The sequence below is a fragment of the Oculina patagonica genome, chromosome 10 (genome assembly GCF_052425735.1).
Source record: "Oculina patagonica isolate OP01 chromosome 10, crgOcupat, whole genome shotgun sequence".
In the NCBI taxonomy this organism is placed as follows: Eukaryota; Metazoa; Cnidaria; class Anthozoa; order Scleractinia; family Oculinidae; genus Oculina; species Oculina patagonica.
This window is the reverse complement of record NC_135767.1, coordinates 4,097,782-4,113,722: the sequence shown is the minus strand read 5'-3', so window position 1 is coordinate 4,113,722 and position 15,941 is coordinate 4,097,782. Positions and strand designations below refer to the sequence as shown.

Below are 15,941 nucleotides of genomic sequence, written 5' to 3'. Positions count from 1 at the left end.
TTCGCCCTCGCGGCAGTTTGTCGTGTGGCAGAAAAAGAAGGTCCGCCTGGTGGACCGCGTTTGGAGTAGAAACATCGAATTTTGGGCGAGGAACGTATCGGGGTGCCGGAAGGTAGATCTGCCAAAGGGCCTGCTTAACGAGCCACTTTTTTGCGGCATCTTCGGAAACCTTGGCGGCCTCGGCTAATTTTTTTTATCGCGGCAATTCCTTTCCAGTAGCCCTGGGGGCTATAGTAGACTTTTGAGATCTTTGCATCCATGCGAGCACTTCGTGCGTGTGTCACAACGTGACTGTGTATACAAGAAAAAAAGAAAAGTTTAAAGAAACCGAAAGGCAGCGTACCCAAGTGCAAGCGCGCCAGCGCCAACAAACATCAGTTCACCTTGTTTCTGCTGCTCACTTGGCTGATAAAAGTCAGAGAACTTGGGTTCTTTCGGAGGAATCATTTGTTTGTCAGGATGTGCCTGGTTGTAGAGTTTGAAAGCGTAGTCAGTGTTTGTGAAGTTCTGTTTGGCCTGCTCTTTTATTTCCGCGTTGGTTTGTATCCAGTCGAGGAGCTTGGTGCGGTCTCGAGAGTATTTAGCGTAAGCTGCCTGGTAAGCCTCAAGAGCTTTGTCGTGCCTTTCTTTTTCTTTCAAAGCGGCGTCATCTCCGCCACCCAAATATTTGGCAAGATAGTTGCCGCCAATGAAAGCAGCAGCGTTCAAGATAGCTCCGCCAGCCATAATCGCTACGCTTGCCATTGTGTGTTTTTGTTCTTATATTATGATATTTTTTTTTAATTGGTGGGGAGAATTTTCTGGTCCTCGAGATACTGTTTAAGTGCAACGCTGCCAGCCATGACGGCTGTGAACTTTACATAGTTCATAAAACTGCTGCTTGGGTCGGATGTAAAGTTTTCTTTTACAACTTTTTTGGCAGCCCAGCCGATTCCGGCGGCAAGGCCAGTGAGAGTCGCGGCATCCATGAGTGTTTTTACGAGTTTGTTGTCAGACATGGTGTTTGTTATAAAATAAAAATAAATATTTAAATTGAAAAATAATTTTATGAATTCTTTTAATCTCATCAAAGAGTTCTAATAAAAAAAAAGTTAATTGCTGAAGTCAGAAAGTAAAACAGAAATCACTTTCTTAAAGACTTTCGCTGGTCAAACCAACATCATCAACCGCAGAATTAAAGATTTTTTGCATTTCAGCAAACACCTTGCCTTTTGTTTGTTCAATCATCTTTTTTCTTTTTTCTTCATTTTCTATTTCTTCATAATCTTTTAAAAGCATTCTTAAATTCCAATGCCACCTGTTTAAATTTTCTGTACATTTTTCAGCAATTGCATAAAAATTTTTTAATTTTTCTGGTTCTAGCCGGTTTAAATAGGCTTTTCCCTCATTTAAAACAGCTGTTGCTCGTTCCTCATCTTTTTCAAAGCAATTTGAAAGCATAGAAAGCACAAAAAAGTTTCCAAAATCCATTGGCTCAGGCACAGTGTATGGCTTCGTGTCTGTCATCATGTCGGTCATCGTGTTTCGTTTACTTAAAAATCGCAAATGTTTAAATGAAATTTATTTAATATTTTTTTTAATCCATCGGACGGATTCCTCTTTTTGAGCCATTTTGGCTTGTTGGTTGCGGAATTCTAGAGCCCGTTTGGCGCGTGTCTGAAGAACGCGTTGCAACCCTTCCAATACTTTCTGCTGTAACTGGTGTGTCATCAGTTATAAGAGTTGGCGGAGCTTTAAATGTTGGACTTCTTTTTTCGTTTATAAAGGCTTTTATGTCTTCGCGTTTCACATAAGTTGTAACGATTGCAACGCCGATACCAAGCAAAGATATCCATTGATTTGTGGTGAGACCGCTTGATTGCGGCTGAGGCTCGGTCGGAGCTGGTTCCGTTACGTCCGGTGGTGTTACATTTCGCTTTGCAGCAGCAGATTTCTTTTCCTTTTCTTTTGCAATTATTGCAGCAGCCTCGACAGCAGCTTTTTTCTGTGCTTCACGAGCCTGTTTTGTTTTTTCAGCCGCGAGCTTGCCAGCAGCCACTCTCTTTGGATTTTTGGCAGGCTTTGTTGCTGGAGTTGTTGAAGTAACTTGTTTCTGTTCTTCTTGAGCGATCGGAGTTTGTGATTCACGTTGTTCGATCTCGGCCATTATTTAATGAGAAAAAAATAATATTTAAATGAAAAATGCTCAGCAAACTTTTTTGGTCAGCAATTTCTAAGCATTGTCCAGTAATTACTTAGCATTTTCTTAGCATTTCTCAGAAAAATCTTCAGTAGTTAGTGTTTCAGCGCCATGGCGCTGGGACTCAAGAGTCCCTTTGGTGTGCGACTTTGTTGCTTCGTTTAAATCAATGTGCTTTGTTGTTATGAGCGCAGCATTTGCAACGGCAAGAAAGCGGCCGCATTTCAAAGCCAGACCGCCTGCCAAAGTGGACAGCTCTTTGCTGATGATGTAGTCGTTTTTGAGTTCCTTCTGATAATCATTGACGTCCTTGATATTTACGGCCATACCAACGACTTTAGTTACAAGAAAAATAAAGCTGTCGATCAAGCTGTCGGTTGTTTTATTCCCAACGTATGCCTCATATCTCTTGAAGTACTTTTCAACTTCTTTATCTGTCAAGCGCTTCACCTGCTCGTATGTCAGCTGCACACCGATTGCTTCTTTGGCTTTTCCTGTTGAAACAAGGATTGCAAGCTGTTCACGCAAAGCAGGAATGTCAGGGCCCTGAATGAGCCCAAAGGGCTCAAGCCCGAAGGGCTTGGTTGCCATAGCGCTTTGTGTACTTTCTGGTTCAGCTCCTAGCAGTTCCATTACGGAAGCAAATTCTTGTTCACTTGCAGCGTGGTTCACGCTCTCGGAATGGGAAGTTGCAAACGGGTCAGCCATTTATTACTCTAAAAAATATGTTCAATAAAAAAATTCTGTGCCGTAAGGGTGGCGATGAGAAATAACAAGATGCGAAAACTTATTTTTTTTTAGCTTTGAAATGACTTCTTTGTAATCTTCATGGGAAAGTTCGCCAGAGTAATCCTCAAAGATTGCCTTCGTGGTCTTGGCAGAGGGGGTGTAAAAGAAAACGATTGCCGCAACATTTTCGCGGAATGAGGCTGTTATGCTTGTCATTTTTTGAGTCAGCACCCATATGCTCAAGCCTGCGTGGCGAGCAGAGAAAGCAAGATTCACCAACTCCCCTGTTCTTCCTTTTACATCTTTCGAAGCAGCGCAGTCGTCGAGGATTATAAGCGTGTTCGTACCCTCAAAAAGAATTCTTGCCAGACTTAACCAATATTCAACCTCGTGCTGCTCGCAAATGAAAACAAAAAATCGAAGATCTTCCTCAGCAAAGCGATAATAAGTCTTGTTGTGCGCGAAAGTCGGGCAGATGAGCACGATATAGTCAAACTTGCCGCGGAAAGGGCCACAAAGCTGATTGACCACGTACCTTGTTTTTCCTGAGTTCGTTGGTCCCACAATGAGAGCGTTGAAGGGTATGTTGGAAGGATCCATCTTCGTTCGTATATTAATAAAGCACAGATTCTAACTGCCTGTTAATTATATTCATTTGGGCGTCGCTGATTACGTAAATGTGGCAGTTCAAATTACCTGAGCCGCTTGTTTTCCTCTCTAGCTCAAGCTGGACACCGTCCTTTGTGTTCACAAGGCGCTTGCCGCTTCCGTGCATCGAGTGGTCAGCCATGGAACGCAGATCAATCAGAAGGCCGAACTTGTCTTCTGTGTAAAACTTTTGCAGGGTCATGTGCTGCGTTTTATTTTTTTCTTTCATGTAGAATCTTTTAACTTCTTCCCATATGTCCATTCCTTCGATGCCGTTGTTGTACAGCATGTTTGGCGAGCCGTTGACAGTGACGCTTACTTTTGTAAGGTCTGGGTTAATGTACTTTTCCGAGATCCTTGCACCTTTGGCATATTGCTCTATAAAAAGTAGCAAGATACCTTTTAGGGACCTCCTCTGAGGGTTGACCTTAAGATTCAGACGTGTGTCGGATCCTTTTGCAAAAGTAACAACTTCGGCACGCTGGATGTGGTCGTAAGCGAACTCTTTGCCGCCCGAGTAAGCGCTGAACGCCTCATCTGCAATTTCCTTGCTTCTTATCATCTCGTACTCCAGCTGTATGTTTGTCAGCTTGTATTTCAGTTTTGTCGGATCTGAGCCTCTGACAACATGTTCGGCTGCCGCGAGCTTCAGTTCGAACAGAAGATCGTTGTATAGTGCCTGTGGATAAAATGCTCCGTGGTCAGTTAAAATCTGGTGATCCAGACGGATGCGGTATTTATTACCATATAGCTCATTCAGCTTTTTTTCTGCGTCGACTCCTGAAGTTTTCTTATCGCCAGCATTTGAGCGAATTTTGTTGAGGTCCTCGCTCTGAATGCCCTCTGGCACCCTGTCGTCGCGCTCCTCCTGCAAAAGGAAAAAAATCCTCAAATATTTTGTAGATGTCATAGCCAACCGTGTCCTGCACGACGGTGCCTTCGTACTTTACAACAAACTTGTCGACCAGAGCTCGGCTGACGTTGTCAACCAGAAAGTTGTTGGCATGGCCTCCGCTCAAGTCGATGTTGAAGCGCAGCGCCAGCGAGCCAGGCACAATGACCTCGTTTTCGTTCAGCTTTGGCACTGAAACATACAACGTTTCCTCTGGATTGGCTTCAGTGCGGTCAAAAGTGATTCGTTTTACAGCTCGCTCGGCTTTCAGTGCGCCGAGGGTTTTCTCTACGCGTCCCGGTCGAAGGTTTTCTTGAACAGCAGCCATCTCTCGATTGGTTTTATTGTTAAATTGAAAAGTTTAATTTGAAAATATATATAAATTACGTGATGGCAACAGGTGGTGGTGATTTTGGATACGAGGACCCTGATTTGGACCGAGATCTTGACCACAACAGTGATAACGATGATGAAGAGGAACAAGAGGTCGACACAACCCGACCATTTCAGCCCGGGATGGTATCCACACCCTACCATGGGGGTGAACAACATGAAATGCAAACAATGCAGCACGAACAGAGCGGGCTGCCAGAAACATCCTACGACGAAACACCTTTGCTTGAAAGAACCCCTTCAATAAGTGATCTTCAAAATGAAAGTAATTTGCGACAAAAACTAAAAAAAGCAGTAGACATGATAAAAGGCAAATTTCCCAAAGCAAACTTTGAAAAAATAAAAATCAGAAGAGGCAAAGGGAAAAATGAGGGTAAAATTGTTGCTGTAGGAACAAAAAAAGGCGAGTACAAGATTCTAAAAGAAAATGAGTCAGGCTTCATGAAAAGCTTTTTAGACAGCTTCAAAGATGAACTTGGGCCGTCAGCTGAAGATCTTATTGCTCAAAAAAATGAGAGCATAAGAGATGTACGCCAAACATTAAGAAAAGCTGAACGCCAAAGATTAAGAGAAGCTGAAAAACAACTTCAAGAGGCCCAAAAACTCGCATCGGAAAAAGAAAAAGCCGCCCTAGAAGTGCAAGATCTGAGAAACAAAATCGAGCGAACTCAAGCTCAGATTGAAGCACTTACTCAAGAACACGGTTCGAATCTTGAAAGTGATTCAGAACTACGGAGACTGCAGCAACTGAAAAAAAATTATCAAAAGGATCTTGACAACGCGAAAAAAGAGGTGGTGGCCATTGAAAAACAATCGAAGCAGAAGACAAAAGAACAAACACGGGTCGACCAACTCAGGGCAAGCCTCGCTGCCACAGAGAGAGAAAGAAACACTTTGCAAGAAAGGCTCAACGACACAAGAGCGTTGGATGATCTAAAAGAGCAAGAAGCCGAGCTGAAGCGACAAAACGATGAAGATCAAGCAGTAATACAGGATGAAAATACATCCCCCACTGACAAACAAGCTGCTGAAGAAAGAGTTGCTGAAAGAACCGAGGAGCTCGCACGTTTGCAAACACAGATTGCAGAAAGAGAAAGAGCGCTTCCACTTCGTGAGAGGATCAAAGAAATCTTCAAAAAAAATGGCGTGACAGTAACAGCAATCTTTCTTGCTGCTGGTGTCACGATTGGTGCTGTAATTGGTGCCATTACAAACTCTTTGAAGGCTACCGGCAAAGCGTTGGGGAAAGGCTTAAGTGATGTTGGCTCAAAGGTGGCATCAGCTCTGCCCGGTCTTATTGGCTCGATTGTGAGCTTTCTTTTCAAAACCGCTGGTCAAGTAATTAGCTTTCTTGCAGAGCACACCTGGCTGCTTATACTTGCTGCGGTTGCTTTTCTTGTTGAAAGATACATCAAGAAGAGACGTTAACGCATAAGGGCGTAGAGCAAAGCTGCAGCTCCAACCGCACCAACAGCGATAGTTGCTTTGTTTATTTCGTGTGTATCATTGACTTCAACCTTTGTAGCTTTAGCGCTTTGCGCGCTTTCAGCTTTAGCACCTTCTGTGCTCACTGGTGCCGTAGTTTTTTTTGTGTCCCTTTGAGACTCCTTGTGTATAGGATTTGAAGGGTGGCTGTTTGGTGGGTTTACCTTTGATGGTCCTCCGGCCATCAGTTTAAGAGCTGCTTTTTTTGTTGATTTATTAACATCATTATTCAATCCTATTTTCATTCCTGCTACAGCCTGCTTCAGCTGATTGTTGTAGCCGACAACGCTTTCTGTGTTTATCACCATACTACCCGGCATCAGCCAGGCACCAGGGCAGACAGCAAGGTTAAGCCGAACCTTCGCTTCATCGATAGAAAGTTGGTATCTTTGAACTGACTTTGCCAGATCTGGTTGCCTTATAGCGTCTTCAACCAACACGAGGAACTCACTTTGAGCCTCCTTTGCGCGGCCGCCTGTGCCAAGTATGCTACTTCGAACGTTGACCTGCGAACCCAGAATACAGTAGACAAAAGCCTCTATCGACTGGTTTACTCTCGACAAACCTGCCTGAGTCAGACCTTCTGCGGCGTTAGGACAAAACCAGTCTGCCTGTGCATATGCAGCGTCGTCTGGCTCGATATATTGAATTAAGTTACCCTTGCTTGCAGCTCCCCCTTCGTCCGAAAATTTATCGTAATCGGGGTATTTTGCTCCAGAATTTTTTGGTCCAATGTTAGTAAACCAGATATAAACATCACCAAGCCCATGATTGGCGCCTCTTGTGAAACGAAAATCGCTTGACGGGTCGACACCGAACTCAGCGCATATTCTTTTATACGAAGCCACGTCGTACTTGTTGTCGAACTGGCTAAACGTTGGGTCGCCTGGCAAGGCGCTTACGCTCTGAATTCCGCCCATCTGAAACAATATTCGCCTTATTGTAAAATAAACGTGAAAAAGGTAAAAATTACGCACAACAGGTGGCAAACTGAGAGCTGAGTGTTCTTCATCAAAAATTTCACGACTTATCCCACTGCCTGTTGTCGCGCACCAGACAGCAAAGTTAAGTTGTTGAGGCCAGTAGCCAATATTTGGGCTAGCAAGCCACCTTTTTGACTCTTTTCCTGATGTATGCTTCAGTTTTGTTTTTTGAAAAATCTCTCTTAATTTCGTTGTGAAATATTGATCTGGTGTTACGTAGATGTTGATTTTGCTGTTAAATATTTTTTTCAAACTCGGTGCGGCTTCGTGAAATCCAACCGCGGGAATTGGTAAAGATGCGCCTTTTGCGCCGCTTGGTGACAGCTGTTGTGGAAAACCGCCTGAAATTTGATTCACCCCCAGTGCTTTTTTCATCTCTGGGCTCCAATATTTGCTGTCAGAGCCAAAAACATTTATCAAATGGCCTTGCTCTGCCTTGTAATAAATGTCTGCCGTTGCTGTGTGGTTGTACGCGAACTCAACCTGTGCAACAAATTTTGTTCGGTCAGCGTTTGGATATTTTGCAAGAAAAGGTTTCCACGCATTGTCTTTTGCCGCTTCAGAAATTTTAGTTGCTTCTGGGGTTTTCATCCACTTCATAAAATCTCTTTCTTTGGAATCAGCTCTCGGAATAGGCGGCGCCATTTTATATTAAAGATTTATTTTTCAAAAGATAATTATAAAGATGGTTGTGCTCACAATCGACGCGAGTTCCAACGGGGAAGCTGTTTACTTTGACCAGCCAATTGAAAAACCAAGGTTTATCAGCCTGCTGTCATGCTCGTTACAAAACAGCTGGCGTAATCTGGAAGAAATTGGCTCCATAAGCATTAAACAAAACAATGTGAGCAACAATGTTGCTGTTTTTTTCCCAGGCAACTACAATTTTGATGAAATTACAACTTACCTGACTAATAAGTTCAAAGATCAACAAAAGCTAACAGTAAAAAGGGATGATTTTAAAAGAGGCTTTTCAATAACAAAAACAAAAAGTATTGAAAGCTTTTCTTTTGATAAAAATCTTTCTAAACTTTTTAAGAACACAATTGTTGATGCTTCTAACGCAAGAATTGAAGATTTTACTATACCAGACTTTTATTACATTCACTGCAATTTACTTTCCAAAGAAAATAACTTGTATAATGGAAAGCCAAGTGACATTCTCGCTTGTGTACCAATAACCGGGAAACCTTATGATTTGGTTCATTACCCTCAAAATTTTATCAATAATTCACGTCGAATCGACGCTGTTCAGAGTGTGAACAGTGTCACATTGACCGTCAAAGACAAAACTGGCAGTAAGTTTGACTTTGTTGGAGCTCCGCTGCATTTTGAATTAGAATTAAATTAATATTTTTTTATTGTATACGAGACCATGTCATCTGCTAATGTTCTTCCGAGTGCCCCTGCTTATGGTGTAAGCGAAGAAAACAGCGTAAAACAAACACTGTATCCTGCTTTGCCAAATCAACCAGAAAACTTTAGGTTAACAAAAATCAATCAAATTTGTTCGGATTTTGACAAAGAAGTTGCTAAATACCGAGCTGTTTTGAAAAAGTATAAAAAGGTGAAGTCTGTTTTCCATTATTCCGCAATTTCAATGGGTGGTTTGTCCAGTGTTCTCTCTGCTTCCAGTCTTGGCACCGCGGTAACGGTCGTTGGTTTGCCGGTAAGCGTTCCTCTCGCTGCATGTGCTGCCATTACAGGCGTTTTGTCTGCCGCTTTCACTGGAGCAAGTAAAAAACTTGAACCAAAAATTTCGAAAAATAATGAAATTACTTCGCTTGCTGTTGCCAAACGTGAAACAGTCAATAGACTTGTTTCTGCCGCTCTCATTGACAATAAAGTTGATGACAAAGAGTTCCAAATTATTTTGGATGAATATTCTCGTTACATGGCTCTCAAAGAGACTGTTCGCAGGCACCTTTCAAAAAATTTAAGCCAAAAAAAGCCATCCCCACAGCCTGACATTGAGAAACTGAGAGAGGAAATTCGACGACAAGAATTAGATAGGTTAAAAAAAAGAATATCAGCCGAGTCGAAATCAGATTTGAGAAAATAAACACTGGATTTAATCTTAGTGTTCAGAAAAATAAAATTAACGCATGACACAAATCGTGACATTGTGTTACACACAGCGTGACATTGTGTGACACAGAGCGTGACAGTCACGCGTGACGTTGCGTGACAGGTCAAACGAAAGGGCAAAACCCTGGTCGGGGGGTGCTCGTTGGCTGTTTCTTGCCTAGCCCCGGCTAGGACTTTTTCCCCGCCGCTGACAAGGCGGCTGTCCCGCATTTTTACCTCTGCCGAGGTTTGAAATCCCGAGGGATTTCTGAGCACCCCCACGTTATCAGTAGGGCCGAGGCGGGTTCACCCAGGGGTATCTCCCACTGAAAGGAGTCCCCCTATACCCCGTAATTCACCATCCGCACAAGCCATTATAACAGGATTCAAGTGGTTGGCCATCCACTACCTCCCTTGACTTCACCAGAATTTGTGAACTAACAAAAAGTTACGGCCGCGTTAACTTATATATAGTTCACTTTGTCACTTTTTTCACTTGTGGTACCCTTTTCCATGTCATTCACCTAAATTTTGCAATATTTGAGCAAGTACGCATGCGCTTTTGGGCATCAGGATGATGTCATCATTAATTAGACACTTGGTAAAGTTTGGTAAATAGGCTAAAATGTTGGTGCTTTTCCAAGCGATTTGCTTTATTTTAACCGAACTTTCTACTCCCGTTTGGCAAAATGAGGTCAGACAGATAACATATCAAGTCGTGGATGCAATGCTTGAAGCGGAAAAAAAATAAACAGGCCCGATTGAGTCCGATGTTTCGGGAAAGTTCTTTCGATCGATCGATAAACTTCTGTGATCAAATCCTGTTATTTCTCGATTTCTTCTCTTCGCTTCACTTCGCCAGCTTCTGTGGGGGCACAAAAAATTACAGCGCGTTAACTGAGCGTATTTTTTTTGTAATATCTGTTCTGTTTCGTTTTTTATCGCCCCAAACACTAAATCCTGATTAGGCAGCCATGTTTTTTCTTTCTGCTCGTCCAAGGGCCTGAGAACTAAAAATATGGTTTCCAGACTCTCTCTGAAAATGTCACGCAACTCACGTAAGTCGCTCGCGATTTTGCGCGCCGCTAGCAGGGCAACCATTTTTTTTGTGTCTGTAAACGGTCGATATATGAAGCATTTTACCACATTTAAGGCATTTTTCTTTTGGTGTTTTTTGTGTTTCTCGTTTTTTACAATGATACCTTTCATGGGATCGAAGCGAGTGGCATTGTGTAAACGTTTTGTCGCAAGCTTCGCATTTATAATCTTTTAAGGACCAGACGCTTGCTGATTTTTTAAATGTCTTTCCGTCAATCGAAAGATATTTCTTTTTCACATCCTTGATAGACTTTTGTTTTGGAAGACAAAAACATTCACTTTCACATAAACAAATCAAAGAACACTCGTTCGAATCAAACTGTCTTGCTTTGTTCGCGGCTGACGAGGTCTCGCTGTAAGCCATGTACTTAGTAATCACAATTGTTCAATTGACATTCAGCCGCTCGCGGCTTTTGGCGCTTCGAGAAGAAAGGGCGATTTTTTAAGTTTTTATTGGTAAAAAGAGTTGTGTAAACAAATACCGCCTGTGAAAAAAGCGACTACTTCTCAGGTGGTATTTGTGAGACCCCCCCTTTACTACTCTTGCTGTTGTCTACCTCCTCTCTTCCTCCCTTCTGATATCCCTTTTTCCTCTATGCCCCATTTCTCTCTATCTGTCTCCTCCCTGTCTCCCTTTCCATCCCTCCACCTCCTTTCTGCCTCTCTTCCCGTTTGTCTACCTCCTCTCTTCCTCCCTTCTGATATCCCAACCTCCTCTATGCCCCATTTCTCTCTGTCTGTCTCCTCTCTGTCTCCCTTCTCATCCCTCCACCTCCTTTCTGCCTCTCTTCCCGTTTGTCTACCTCCTCTCTTTCTCCCTTCTGATATCCCAACCTCCTCTATGCCCCATTTCTTTCTATCTGTCTCCTCCCTGTCTCCCTTTCCATCCCTCCACTCCTCTCGTTCTCCCTTCCCGTTTGTCTACCTCTTCTCTTCCTCCCTTCTGATATCCCAACCTCCTCTATGCCCCATTTCTTTCTATCTGTCTCCTCCCTGTCTCCCTTTCCATCCCTCCACCTCCTTTCTGCCTCTCTTCCCATTTGTCTACCTCCTCTCTTCCTCCCTTCTGATATCCCAACCTCCTCTATGCCCCATTTCTCTCTATCTGTCTCCTCCCTGTCTCCCTTTCCATCCCTCCACCTCCTTTCTGCCTCTCTTCCCATTTGTCTACCTCTTCTCTTCCTCCCTTCTGATATCCCAACCTCCTCTATGCCCCATTTCTCTCTATCTGTCTCCTCCCTGTCTCCCTTTCCATCCCTCCACCTCCTTTCTGCCTCTCTTCCCATTTGTCTACCTCTTCTCTTCCTCCCTTCTGATATCCCAACTTCCTCTATGCCCCATTTCTCTCTATCTGTCTCCTCCCTGTCTCCCTTTCCATCCCTCCACCTCCTTTCTGCCTCTCTTCCCATTTGTCTACCTCTTCTCTTCCTCCCTTCTGATATCCCAACTTCCTCTATGCCCCATTTCTCTCTATCTGTCTCCTCCCTGTCTCCCTTTCCATCCCTCCACTCCTCTCTGTCTCCCTTCCCTTCCCTCCACTCCTTCATGCCTCTCTTCTCGTTTCCCAACTCCTCTCTGTCTTCCCTCTCATCCCCCACCTCATGTCTGCCCTCTCTTTCTTTCAGCCTCCTCTATGTCTCCCTTCCCGTCTTTCCATCTGTCTCCATCTTCTCTTTGCCTCTTTATATCCCTACCTCCTGTCTACCCCCCTTCTCCCTTTCTGTTTCCTCTTTGTCCCCTTTCCATCTCCATACCTTCTTTGTGCCTACCTTCGTATCTGTTCACCTTTTTGTCTCCCTTCTCCTCCCTATAAAGTAAGAGACATACATGAAACATTGCTTAAAGTAGTGTAATGAAGAATTTTGTTTTGTTTTGTTCAGGCTCATGAAATCTGGTGATACAGAGGCAGCAGCCAAATGTCTACATGCTGCTGAGGAGAAGTTACCATACCTATTTAAGTAAGCAATAATTCATGTAAAGTTATTTCATTGTAATAGTGATTGATTTCTTCATAAATGGTATTGTTAAGCAAATTGTAAAATGTTAATGTCGTTTATAATGTTTATGCACTTACATAATGTCTTGGACAAAACTGTAAACTGAGACTCTTGGCCAAATTAGCACTAACTTGAGTACCACAGCTCACTCTTTCAACCCCCCTTTCCCATTTCAATGTAAATTGTCCTGTTGTGAAAACAAAGCCTGGTGAATTGCAAACCCAATGAAACAATATTGAGTAGGGGGAGAGGAGGAGGTAGGGAAAATATTTTTTTACCCACTTTTGATTTAAGATATCTAGGAGGTAAATTGAGACCCATTGCCAAACAGAGAACATGTTTGAAGTACAGGTTTTTCGATGAAGGCTTTGTAATCTTAACTTTAAAGTCTTGGAACTAAAAAGTCGATAGTGTATTTTCTAGAAAATTAATTTTTGATTCTGTTTAGATTCTTAGACCATGAAGATGATGATGTCTCCCAGAATGTGTCTGGTTTTGGGTATTCATACTTGGCTGTTTTGAAACAGGTAATTAAACTCTAAACTTGAAACATTTGTAAACTAGAAGGCTAATGTTGTTGCTCTGCTAGCCTGTTCCAGGATCTCGGTACTTGGGGGAGAGCGAAAATTCCAGGCAAGCGAGGAAAAAAAAATAAGGGGGACATCCCCACTCCTTTTTTTCACTCTCGCCAGCGTTCCCCCCCCCCAACTACCAAGAGTCTGCAACAGGCTATTGCTTCGCAAACTCTGGGGCTCAGAGCAGTTGTGATCAAAACCTTGATTCTCTTTACTTTTATAACAAAATTAGAGAGGGTAGGTTCTGAAAATGACGGAGCTGATCAGCTTTAATTACTTCTGTTACATTTTCCCAACAAGAACTATTAGAAATATAAAAAGATCTGTTGTGAGAGTTTAGATGTTGAACTTTGGTCTGCAGTGATGGGTCACTGGAGCTCATCAGTCAGTGCTCTATATAGAGATACCTTATACCTGCCAACTCCAAGGCGTGAGTCTCACGCCTGCGAGTTGAAAACTTCGATCTCACGCCAACTCAGGCTTTCGAACCAATTTCTCATGCCTAGTCGAAAAATGTGAGTTTTTCAAACCACAAACGAAAAACTTTTCAAAAAATGTAAACTCAAACCAATGTAAGAAACGAAAACTCCATGTAAAATGAGTAAATGGCGATACTTTCCCCAGAATCTCAGAGTTTTGACAAAAAAAAGCATTGGGAACGAGGTCGTGTTTAGCAAAATACGTACACGCACTGGGTCGGAATATGTTCGGAACGTCTTCGGAATACTTCGGACGTCTTTGGAAAACTTCGGACATTGTCGTATCGTTTTCGGAAATCCTGGCACTCTCAGGATAAAAATCTCACGCCTTTGACCCAGAAAAAGTTGGCAGGTATAATACCTTGGTCTTGACACTTCAAGATGCCGAGTTGTAGTTTGGTTATCTGTGATTACATATACCATTCTCACACACCACTGGTAGCCATGCCAGTCTGGCCGCCACAGCGCCAACTAAAAGTCTTTGGCAGGTGGGTGGGAAAATGGTCAGTAGTGGCAGATGCATCAAAAACAACTGCCTGCCAAAGGTCAAATGACCCTTTCCCAGTCCCAGCAGTGTGAAAGCAACACATTTTCAACTTATTTTGTTTCACTCAGCCAGTGGAAAATAACACGTCTCGAAAGATAAGGTGGTCCTTTTCCGTCTCAGTTAAATGAGGTTAAATGCGATTTAACCAAGTTAATTAAGCAATTTAACCAAGTTAACCACAACGAGTGAGTAGTCAGCTGTCCTGGTGGTCAGCGGTTACTAGCTCTTGTCAGGCTCAGTGCTTTGCGTTCTCGGACATTACAGCGTGGTGTCAGGTCTTCATTCCATGGAGGATTTTCACTGTTTTGTTGGGATTGCCAGCCTTGGCAGCTTTATTCTATCTGGGGAGGGCCGGCTGACCTCAGTGGAGGCCCTCCCGGGTATCCCAGGCACCCATCCTCCATATTCACGAGGCAGGGGTTAATGACGTTTAATTTTCTTTCAGATTTCAACTACAAGTGAACAGCAGAAGACAAACCTAAGGGTGAGTTATTTAAAATTTAAAGGTTATTTAGTTTGTTTGATTCTGTAGTATCGGAGAAACCATACAGCTCATCAGCACCAGTGTTCTCACCAGGCTGCGGCCTTGCGGGATTCCCGCAAAAAAAATTGAGATGGCACACTACAAGCCAAGAAGATGCGCCCGTTAGGGCGCAGGAGCAAGATACGAGTCAAACGGATTTTTGAATGATAGTTGAGCAGTTTTAATGGTCTAGTCAAACACCCCAGCTTTTTGCTTGTTCGAATGAATAAACATTTATCAAAAGATTAAAAGGCTTTAATTTAATTGCCTTTACCTTCGTTAGTCAAACGTATGTAGCGAAGTTTGGCGCAAGTATCGTTATCAAATCGTAAACATCTTGTCCGCCATATTGGATCAGGTAGGTACAGTGTACTTCATGTAACAGACTATTTGGAGTGCGGGCTCATGTTATTCGTACCACGTGATTTTCGTTGACATTACATGGCACAGCGCAGAGCATGACAGCATGGGAACTCTTGAGCAAGTTTACAAGTTTTACAAGGATCCATTTTTCAATCTTCTTGACTTATTAAACTTGCTGCTGTGCCATTTACATTGCCCATTCTGATTCATAATGCAGACTATGAAAGAGGTTTAAGCCTTCAAATTAACCTTAAAAATTGTCAGAGGTCAAACAAATAGACTTCTAACAGAGAGGTTGGACACACTGATGGTAATTTTACTAAAGGACCACCATTGCAAGAGTTAATTCACATTTAAACATGCTTTGATGACTGTAAGGCAGAGAAATCACGAAGGATTTTCACACGTCAGTCATGAACCGTGAGTAACTTTGTCCCCTTAATGTTCTTATAGGGCCCCTATTTTTCAGTGGAGGGGGCCCTGGGACTCCCCAAGGCAAAATCCTGGTGAGAAGACTGCAGCACCATTGCTGAACTATAGTTTCTGTAGCATAAAGCCATTAGAAGTAGTGCTACTCCCCCTGGATGAGGTGTTTAATTAACTTTGCTATGTGTGTTGTTTCAGGGAATGCTGCATGTTGTTATCAAGAAGATGAAGTATGATGAATCCTACAACTTTGATCATGAGGTATAATTTGCTCATCGCTAAGTTGGTATCAGAATTTTCCTTTCTTCTGTACACATGGCATATTTGTAAATGTACTGATGCTCAGATTCAAAGTTGTCAACGGCCAATAAATGCTTGTCAGATGTTAGGCCTTGCCACTTAGCTACAACGTTTAAGTCTTCTCAATCTGTAAATTTGGGTGTCAGTATGCAGAACATCATAGTTTCAACTCATGTTGGAAGAACAAGGATGTTTTTTTTTTTAAAAAAAAAGAAACAAACTTGTGTAACTGACTGATTTTCATCTTTCTCATAAAT

General features: G+C 42.7%; 2 protein-coding genes across 2 annotated transcripts in view; one reads left to right on the top strand and one right to left on the bottom strand.

The window, feature by feature from the left end:
• The window catches only part of LOC144628286 (exportin-T-like), a 49,753-nt gene that overhangs the window by 20,005 nt on the left and 13,807 nt on the right, over positions 1–15,941 (top strand). Inside the window, exons 11-14 of the mRNA XM_078486364.1 lie at positions 12,355–12,432; positions 12,920–12,998; positions 14,518–14,556; positions 15,583–15,645. Coding sequence (XP_078342490.1) covers positions 12,355–12,432; positions 12,920–12,998; positions 14,518–14,556; positions 15,583–15,645 — 259 coding nt within the window. The remainder of the gene's footprint in view (positions 1–12,354; positions 12,433–12,919; positions 12,999–14,517; positions 14,557–15,582; positions 15,646–15,941) is intronic.
• Positions 1,132–6,634, bottom strand: LOC144628675 (uncharacterized). Its single transcript, XM_078486809.1, has 3 exons — positions 6,305–6,634; positions 3,727–4,424; positions 1,132–1,297 (listed from the first exon to the last, which is right to left on the bottom strand). The coding sequence occupies exons 1-3, from the start codon at positions 6,632–6,634 to the stop codon at positions 1,132–1,134; spliced, it is 1,194 nt and encodes a 397-aa protein (XP_078342935.1).